Source organism: Mya arenaria, chromosome 3 (genome assembly GCF_026914265.1).
Source record: "Mya arenaria isolate MELC-2E11 chromosome 3, ASM2691426v1".
Taxonomy (NCBI): Eukaryota; Metazoa; Mollusca; class Bivalvia; order Myida; family Myidae; genus Mya; species Mya arenaria.
The window spans coordinates 45,016,404-45,026,907 of NC_069124.1; the positions used below are offsets into that span (position 1 = coordinate 45,016,404).

Here is a 10,504-nt window from a genome sequence, read left to right on the forward strand (position 1 = left end):
TCTGAATATTTCGGTTCGGTAGTAAAGGCCTGGAGATGCTCATGTGACTATAAAGCATCTGACTCCCTGGCTCCTATATGCTATGTCAAACAAAGTCGGCATTCCGAGTTTCACCTATATGCTACGTCAAACAAAGTCGGCATTTAGTGTTTAATCAATGATGCGGCACCAACCAGGAAGCACGAACGTCAGCTAGGCGTATTCGTCAGTTTTTGCCTACCGTGGATTCTGCACAGATATTTATATTTGGGCTAATATCGTGGGAGGGCTTCCGAAGTTTCGATAGGGTAGCAATGACTGTGCAAGACAGACGATTTGCCTTACCAGGACTTTGTAGACCTGATACATGTCAGATAATATAATCACGATGTTTCTTTGATACACTTAGCCAGTGTATGTATACCACGTGATAAATTGCGTTGTATATGCTACATAGAAGGCAATATTTTCCTTAAAATGAAGACTTTAATAGAACATAACTTTTCTTTTACCACACCATTTAAAATAAAGCAAAGGGCAGTCTGTGCCGTTTAAAGAGCCCTGCCTTCGTTTTATAACCGCAGTCTGATATGATGATTGGTTTCATCAAACACTTCGACAAACCTGTTTCCAAAGTAATGTTTTAACAGTGCTCCGTCAGACGGCCGTATGGTGAAAAGGTTTGTCGAAGTGTTTTAAGGAACTAAACTCTCAATCAAACTCTGGTAAAAGACTGGAGGCGTGGCTCCGTAAGCGGCGTAGACTGCGCTAAGTTTCATTGATAATGGTGAAGAAATAGTGATGTAATCTTTGTTTAAAGTCTTTATTCGAAGCAAAATATTGCCTTCCTACGTAGCATTTAAGACGTAATTTATAAGGTGTAGTATAAACACACTGTTAGCGTCAAATGATGATATTTGACTTTATCGAACGTCCAAGAAGTACTGCATGACCGATATCATAAATTATAATCTGATTGGTCTGGCGTAGGACACCCTTGGTAACACTAACAGTAGATTCTTCATTCTATTCATCAACACCGGACAATTTCACGTTTCTTTCCCTTATCTATACTTTTATACACAACGTTTATGATCAACGGCCTCATTTTTGAGGTTTACATTGGTACTAACGTTATCCCCTCGTATCAGTCATTGTTTAAGATCACTCATGCTATTGATTAGAATGTTTTACATAACTTTCTGTAACTTGTAAGCCCTCTTTAAATCTATATTGTTCTGGACTTATGTTGCTTAAAAATCCAAAACTGTATTAACTAGATTTTTGAGATCTTAAGGCAATATTAATGGGGTGTTGAAGTTATGCCGCTGGGTTTTATCGCTGCACCTAGTAAAACCAGTGTTATGGCCACTGAATTAGCAAAAAAAGGTTTTTGCCGTTGCACATAGTACATCTCAAGCCCTTATATAAGTAGAAAATGATATTTTTTATTGTTGCACTAGAGTCCCTAATAACGTTTAAGTCATTCACTCATGAAATCTTTCAGGAAGGTATTTGATGTTATTAGGTTGTGGAACTAAAAAATTGATGCACAATTTTGAGGAATGGAAAACAGAATGGTCAATGTGTTTGTGACAAACGTGGCTTATAGGGGAATTTGTGTCCTATGGACATATTTATTGCTATTTTTTTTATGCCCCCTTTTGAAAAAAGTGGGGTATATTGTTTTGCACATGTCGGTCGGTCGGTCGGTCGGTCTGTCTGTCTGTCGGTCGGTCGGTCGGTCGGTCGGTCGGAATACCAAATGGTTTCCGATCAATAACTTGAGAACGCTTTGACCGAGGGACCTCATACTTGGTATGTGTATTGGTCATCACCAGCAGATGAACCCTATTGATTTTGAGGTCAGTGGGTCAAAGGTCAAGGTCAGTGTGACCTTTACATGAAAAACGGTTTCCGATCAATAACTTGAGAACGCTTTGACCCAGGAACCTCATACTTGGTAGGTGTATTGGTCATAACCAGCAGATGAACCCTATTGATTTTGAGGTCAGTGGGTCAAAGGTCAAGGTCAGTGTGACCTTAACATGAAAAACGGTTTCCGATCAATAACTTGAGAACGCTTTGACCCAGGGACCTCATACTAGGTAGGCTTATTGGTCATGACCAGCAGATGAACCCTATTGATTTTGAGGTCAGTGGGTCAAAGGTCAAGGTCAGTGTGACCTTTACATGAAAAACGGTTTCCGATCAATAACTTGAGAACGCTTTGACCCAGGGACCTCATACTTGGTAGGTGTATTGGTCATGACCAGCAGATGAACCCTATTGATTTTGAGGTCAGTGGGTCAAAGGTCAAGGTCAGTGTGACCTTTACATGAAAAAACGGTTTCCGATCAATAACTTGAGAACGCTTTGACCCAGGGACCTCATACTTGGTAGGTGTATTGGTCATGACCAGCAGATGAACCCTATTGATTTTGAGGTCAGTGGGTCAAAGGTCAAGGTCAGTGTGACCTTAACATGAAAAACGGTTTCCGATCAATAACTTGAGAACGCTTTGACCCAGGGACCTCATACTAGGTAGGCTTATTGGTCATGACCAGCAGATGAACCCTATTGATTTTGAGGTCAGTGGGTCAAAGGTCAAGGTCAGTGTGACCTTTACATGAAAAACGGTTTCCGATCAATAACTTGAGAACGCTTTGACCCAGGGACCTCATACTTGGTAGGCTTATTGGTCATGACCAGCAGATGAACCCTATTGATTTTGAGGTCAGTGGGTCAAAGGTCAAGGTCAGTGTGACTGTAAGCTGAAAAAAGGTTTTCTGATTGTCCATATTTTTTTAATGCATGCACAGATGATTGGGATTGATGTATAAATGTTTGTATAGAAATGATTTTCTTTTATGTTACTATTTTAGTTGGGCATTTATTTGCCTTCTTAAGTTATCATAAGTAGATGACCTGCCTCATATGCATCCAATGACAAATCAGCTGTCATTTCAGTCCATGCATATTTCATTCAATTGTCCAAATATTTCTGGCAACTTGGCGCTCAGGGGGCATAATGTTTGACAAACATCTCTTGTTCTTTTAAGTTTGTTTTACTATTGTTGTTTGTTTACTGCTTTTTGTAGATATGTGAAATCTGTTGCCAGAAGAAGTTCTGGAAGGCATATTTAGCCATGAAATGAATTTATCAAAAGTGTTGTTCTTTTTATTCTGTCCCTTGAATCTTGCATATAGTGAGCATTGTATTTGCATTTTATTGCCATGAACAGACATAAACTAAATAAAGGCATGTAAACGCTTATTGAAATTGTTGATAGGGACTTCACATAGCAAATATTGAATCACTTAAAATATTAAACAATATGCATTAAACTGACTGAAGAGGTCCATTCTTAGGCAACATGAATTAAGAATCTTATAGGCCAATGGATACTTGATGATGGTATACTTGTGCTCATTATTATCAACTTTTTCCCAGTTCATCTCCTTTAAAGAGAGTTCATCAAATGAACGAAATCGATTAATCGCTTTTCGTTTAAAATGACTTACCGGTAGTGTTTGCTTGCTTCAGTTATATCACTGACAGTCTTTCCGGGCTTTTAGCGCTTTGATTTTAGTTTGGTCCTGTCGTCTATTATTTTAAATAGCTCACATTTCGAAAGAACGTGTGTTTTTTTTTTAAATAAATCAAATATATTTTTTTCTATAATGTCTATGGGTAATCAACTCGAAAGTAAGCCAGAAATGGAATTTAAGTATATTCCATGGCTGCTCGTGTAACAATGTGCAGGGTGTTTTCGGAAACGAGGTTTACCAAGTTTCCGCAGAACATCCTGCGTGAGGGTTAGACTAAACCTATATTTAATACACGAGCAACCATGGTATTTGCTTTTTCTCCTTCCTAAAATATCTTATGATTTATCCTTTACATACGAGATTTCCAGCATGTCCAAATATTTGGATCTACTTATCTGGGGTGGGAGAAAGCAGTGTCTGCAACAAAATGTTTTTGATGTATCTTCTCCAGATAGCAAATTGATTATCCTTTATTTACCAATGAAATTTCATAATTTACTTTCATTATATTTAAAACGAAACAAAAAACAAACACGTTTCAACTTTATATCTATTTTTTATGAACAAGTTTTTACATTCATAAAAATTATACTATAATTATATTTAACTCTAAAAATAACAACAACATTTCATTACAATTAATTAGCGTCATATTTCAATAAAAATAGTTAATCGTTAGATTACGTTCAATGTAATAACAATATTAACTTGAAACTAGTATGACCGGTGAAGGTCAGCTGAATGATCTACAATCTGACCTTTAAACTAGTATGATCAGTGATGGTCAGCTGAATGATCTACAATCTGACCTTTAAACTAGTATGATCAGTGATGGTCGCTGAATGATCTACAATCTGACCTTTAAACTAGTATGATCAGTGATGGTCGCTGAATGATCTACAATCTGACCTTTAAACTAGTATGATCAGTGATGGTCACCTGAATGATCTACAATCTGACCTTTAAACTAGTATGACGAGTGAAGGTCGCTGAATGATCTACAATCTGACCTTTAAACTAGTATGACGAGTGAAGGTCGCTGAATGATCTACAATCTGACCTTTAAACTAGTATGATCAGTGATGGTCACCTGAATGCTCTACAATCTGACCTTTAATCTAGTATGACGAGTGAAGGTCGCTGAATGATCTACAATCTGACCTTTAAACTATTATGACCAGTGAAGGTCAGATGAATGAAATACAATCTGACCTTTAAACTAGTTTGACCAGTGAAGGTCAGCTTTTCTTTATTTAATGTCACTTAGAACCTTTTCCCATATATCCCTCGAATTGAAATGTAACTATAACTAGCCTCCTTAGTATGCTAGCATTCATTATTTCATTTGTTCGATAAAATTGTACATGCTTCTATTTCTTATTAAATATGATCTAATAATTTCTTTTCCGAGTTTGCTTTACACAGAAAATGCAATCATAAAATGAAATTTATACACATGAAATGTAATCATAAAATGAAATTTATACACAGGAAATGTAATCATAAAATGAAATTCATACACAGGAAATGTAATCATAAAATGAAATTCATATACAGGAAATGTAATCATAAAATGAAATTCATATACAGGAAATGTAATCATAAAATGAAATTCATACACAGGAAATGTAATCATAAAATGAAATTCATCTTCTAAATCAAAAGAGTAACTAACAGTACAATAATGTTCAGCACTTTCTTACTAATTTCAGCCATTATAAGTACATTAAAAGATCCTTGTCATATCCAAACAACTCAAAGTCATATTTGTACACTTCTTTAATTCTGTTGACCAGTTGTCGAGAAATGCTCTTATAAGCGTCTAACATCATATCGCGTTTCTGATTTTGTAAATCATAATTGTTTGCGTTTTGGTAGTTTATTGCCCCGAAAGCATGCTTTAAGAACACTTCTGTTGGATGTAAAAGGAAGTTCTCGGAGTGCATACTTTTCATAGGAATATCGATTGATCTGTGAATATATCCGTTGTATTGGAACGCTTTCCAAAGTCGTATTGCAACATCTTCTTTGTCAAAACAGCCTACTGGCAATCTGTTTTCCAAATCGAAATTGAATTGTACCAACATTGTTATTTCTTCAGTAGCTCTGGAGGTTTTTGTACTTGTTGACTTAGGGACCACAGTGTCCAGTCCAAATTTGTTTAATATTAAGTTCGAATCATTAGCGAAAGTTTCCTGTTTGCCAATGACGTCATATTTAATCCGACATGGATTACACAGATGAAAAACGGGACGCCAATGTGGGTCTAATGTTTGAGAATTAGACAGCACAATATATATTAGAAATTCGCTGAATGTGACATCACTTGCACATATTGTATCCTGTTCTTTAACATCGGATCGAACTTTTCTGACGACGAATGGTGCGTGTTTTTCCCAAAAATCTGGCAGAAGAAATTTGTCAATGTATGCGGACCATAATCGGCTGTAAGGTTCCCGCGTGAACATGAAAACTTTACCGCTCAACGTCACTCCTTGGGATACAATATTCGCCAAAGACCTACGGAGTACTCGTCCCGGCTGTGTGGAATGTACGTAAAAACGGTCTAGGTCTTCTGGTTTGGTTACGTTAATGTCTTTTGAATAATCGCCGGCAACAAATCGTAGCACTTGTTTCCAATGTGTGCTTCCTATCTTTTGCGTTACGCACCAATGAATGTCGTAATCAGGAACTGTCCAGAGTGATCCAGTGGTTTTGAATTTGTCAATGTCTTTAGCGTTTTGTTTACAATAATTTCGGACTCGTTCTCGTCGTTCAAATATCTCTTTCCTCGCGTAACTATAGGGTTTTATTGGAGCCGTACGACCAACCTGTTTTAAAAATAAATTAGATATTAAAGAATGCAAACATACTGAACATAGATGGAATGTTGCTTGAAATTAACAGCTAGTATAAAACAGGGATATAGATGTCTAAATATGTTTTTCTTTCTTTAAAATTTGCTCGCATCTTTAAATCGCCCTTTACGGGTTTCATTCACTTTTGGAAATTCAGAATAATGTATCACTAATTGAAAACCAAGAGGTGACCGTTTCAACAGAATGAACTTTGAACTCAATATATGTACGAGCGTGTTTAAAACATAGCACATGGACTTTCTAAATAAGTTGAACAAAAAAGCGTGTTTTCATAATTTTACTGAAGACTATCAATCAATGGATTCATTTTTAAGGGGCTAGACACCAGATGGTCGCAATCTCGGCAGGATTCAATTCCACAAAACAAGCCTTGAATTGCCAATCCGACCTAGTATGCAGTCGATAATACATCGTTTTACATCATTTAAAGAATATTGTTTACCCGTTTAAAAATAGCGAATAATGGTTTCCCAGTTTATTGTGTGTATATTAAGCATAGAACAAATCACGTGATTAGGACAGATACATATACTGACGCTACTTTTAAATTAACTGGGATTCACGTTGTAGACAAACCCAGAAAATTTGAAATGGATATATACGCAAAAACTGCGAAAGATACATCAGTCGCAAGTGATGAGATACATAGATAAGTAAGATTCAATATGTTGTACACAACGATATCAAATTTATGTTAGTTTTTGACAGTTTTCTTTTTTTTCTTGCAGTTGTATCATCTGGTGTCTGGTCTCTTTAAGACAAGCAAGGGAAATCACAGAACGTATCACAACTATGGTAGTATGGTGTTTGTTTTAGCATTAAAACGGCAGATACGGAGCACATGGTAAAAAATGGGAATGTTTTAGAAATGTTTTGACAAGTTAACATATATGTGTATATGGTATTCAAATAATAAAACTCGATATCGATCTAAACATATGGAAATAGTAGCATCCGACAAATACATACGTTATGCATACAAACAATAATTCGTTACTGAATCTGAATTTAGTCGAAACTCGATATGTCAAACTTTGTAAACCCGACATTCTGGTTATGTCGAACTTTTTTCGAATGTGTTTGGTTTGGTTAGACATGTTTTTTATTTTGATTATTCCAAAACTTTCGTTTTCTAGAAGTATTTTCGAGGTTCCAACGAGTTTTGATTGTACAGTCGAACCCCGCTCGCTCGAACTCCCAGGGACCGACGAAAATACCTCAAGCCTCGGAAAATTCGAGCCAAGCGAGAATGCTTACATTCAGTATAAAGAAACCGGTTCTTAACATTCAGTTCGAGCCAACGAGGATTTCGAGCCAAGCGAGTTCGAGCCAACGAGGATTTCGAGCCAAGAGAGTTCGAGCCAACGGGGTTTGACTGTATATGAATTATGTGTTAAAGGAAATCTCAAGAGCTTATTGCACATACTTACCGAATTCACAACTCCTGTATCATGCACTCCGATGTTTCGCTGCGGATTGGTATTGTTTGAAACCATGACTGCAATGGAAGTCCATTTTGGTGTTATTTGGAATGTGAAATTCATGTTCCATATAGAATCAGAAGAACGATACTGAAAGGAAATGGTACGAACTATAAGTAACTAAAACAATCTGAGCATTATAAGAGATGTTGGGATGTGTACATGTGCATGTACGTGCATCAACCTATATTGTGCCCTCCTATAAGCACTAAGATGGGGATGAAACGTCACAAAATAGATCCATTTTAAATAAACAAAGTTGTTTGTGTGCATTTATGAAAAGGCGATTAGGTCATGTGCGTTAAGTTGAAGGAAATACCAGTGCAGTTTTACGGTTCCCCTTCAATGTCCAAAGTCTCTGGAATTTCAATTATTATTATTATTAATATTATTATTATTATTATTATTATTATTATTATTTTTATTATTATTAAAGTATGATTATCATTATTATTATTATTATTATTATTATTATTATTATTATTATTATTATTATTATTATTATTATTGTGGAAGTGGTGGTGGTAGTAGTAGTAGTAGTAGTAGTAGCAGTAGCAGTAGCAGTAGCAGTAGCAGTAGCAGTAGTAGTAGTAGTAGTAGTAGTAGTAGTAGTAGTAGTAGAAGTTGTAGTATTAGCAGTAGCAGCAGCAGCAGTAGTAGTAGTAGTAGTAGTAGTAGAAGTAGAAGTAGAAGTAGTAGCAGTAGCAGTAGCAGTAGCAGTAGTAGTAGTAGTAGTAGTAGTAGTAGTAGTAGTAGTAGCAGTAGCAGTAGCAGTAGCAGTAGCAGTAGTAGTAGTAGTAGTCGTAGTAATAGTAGTCGTAATCGTAGAAAAAGTAGTAGTAGTAGTCGTAGTAGTCGTAGTAGTCGTAGTAGTAGCAGTAGTAGTAGATGTAGTGGTAGTGGTAGTGGGAGCAGTAGGAGTCGTCGTAGTCATAGTCGTTGTCGTTATCTTAGGCGTCATCACCATCATCATCATCATCATCATCATCATCATCATCATTGTATTTTTTATAACATTAATTTTATCGTTAAACTGAATGATCATCTCAATAAATACAATTATTCACGTTTTGAAAAATATATACATTATTGATTTCAGGAGATTGGTTCAAGTACCCGTGGTACTTCAGTATTCAGGTGGATTAGTTTGGCGGGACACTAGTAACATGATTTCCTCGTGGTTTTGTTGGTTATATGGGGAAAACTATTCTGTTTTCATCACTCGAGGTTTTGTATTTGGTGACATTAGAAGGTATTTTACGATGTCTGAAAGTGAAGATATAAATTTGATCATATTTCCCGCCCATCCCATCCCTATTTTCAGGTTGAATTTGCTGTATCATGTGTTCTATTAACATGTTTATTTATTTCATTTACAGAGTTCCACTGTGAGTGTCTCACATAAGTTAGTAACTTATTTGTTACGTTTATGATTTGAGATTCACCGTATATTCAGTTTCGTTCCAGTGGCTTCAAGATGTTTCCAAGATGTTTCCAAGATTCCGTTAAAGTTGTTGCTGACTCTAAAGGCGACGTGGCCACGATTGACCAAGGTTACGATCCAGATGTGCTTAGACGCTATTACCAATCTTCCAGCATCCGAATACTGTCTTTTCCTGTGTACATGTTCACCAAATACATTGCCAATTCCTAAACTGTTTGTGTTGTTGTATTTTGAGATTAGTGAATAATTAGTTTACTCACGTATTGAGTGAGAAAATAAACGTTACTGAAAGTGTTCGGTTTTAATTTTTTATTTTTTTATTTTAAACTGGATCTAATTGGCCATTAAAACCTTATATACAGTGAAATTTCATTGACCAGATCAATAATAAACATAGATTTTTGCACAGTATACAACACAATAATTTGTAATGTGTCTAAACATATCGGAAGACCAGCATTTTTATAGTTCCGCACTGTTTATAAATAGTGTTAACACACAAATTAACATTGAGTATACGTTTAATTGCATAATAAGGTGTTTTTTATTAGTTATACTTCATACAATATATTATTTAAAAATATTATAAAAAGCGATTGTTAAAAAGTTAAGACATGAAACACAAACCTGTCCATTGTAGGAAATACATCAAGACTGCCGAGAAAATAAATATAAACAGCCCGAATGATTTTGTTAATCTGTCGTTCATATCTTGAGCGTCCGAAATATATTCCAACCAAAAAATAGTGTGCTTTCTTGATACTGTATTTTCACGTTTGATATTAAGCCATGCTTAGTTTAGGTATATAAACAATGTATTATCTAAGTGATACAAAACGAGCCTCACTTCTACCAAAGTTCGTTTGTAAGCAATTAACACCATCAACATTATGCCACGACATAGGTTTTATTGTTCCATACATATCTTTGTTCGTGACATTTAAATTAATGTTTAATTTTAAACTTTGACCAAAGGCCACAATATTTTACACATAGTTTGATTATTATCTCTGTCGGAGGAAAATATTTTAATAATGTAAATTGAATACAATTTAAATTCAGCTTGCGGCAGTTTTTCAAATTGTAATTAGTTTCTACGCCTCATGTCTGTGACAATGGGACAGACGGGCTGACATAAGTGTTGTTGCCTTTAATATGTATAGCACAAT

The 10,504-nt window shown here is 35.7% G+C and overlaps 1 protein-coding gene across 1 annotated transcript; it reads right to left on the minus strand.

The window, feature by feature from the left end:
* Positions 1-5,246: 5,246 nt before the first annotated feature.
* On the minus strand, positions 5,247-7,906 carry LOC128226052 (carbohydrate sulfotransferase 11-like). The gene is made up of 2 exons (XM_052935949.1): positions 7,841-7,906; positions 5,247-6,362 (listed from the first exon to the last, which is right to left on the minus strand). Exons 1-2 carry the CDS (start codon positions 7,904-7,906, stop codon positions 5,247-5,249), a joined length of 1,182 nt encoding a protein of 393 aa, XP_052791909.1.
* Positions 7,907-10,504: the final 2,598 nt, after the last annotated feature.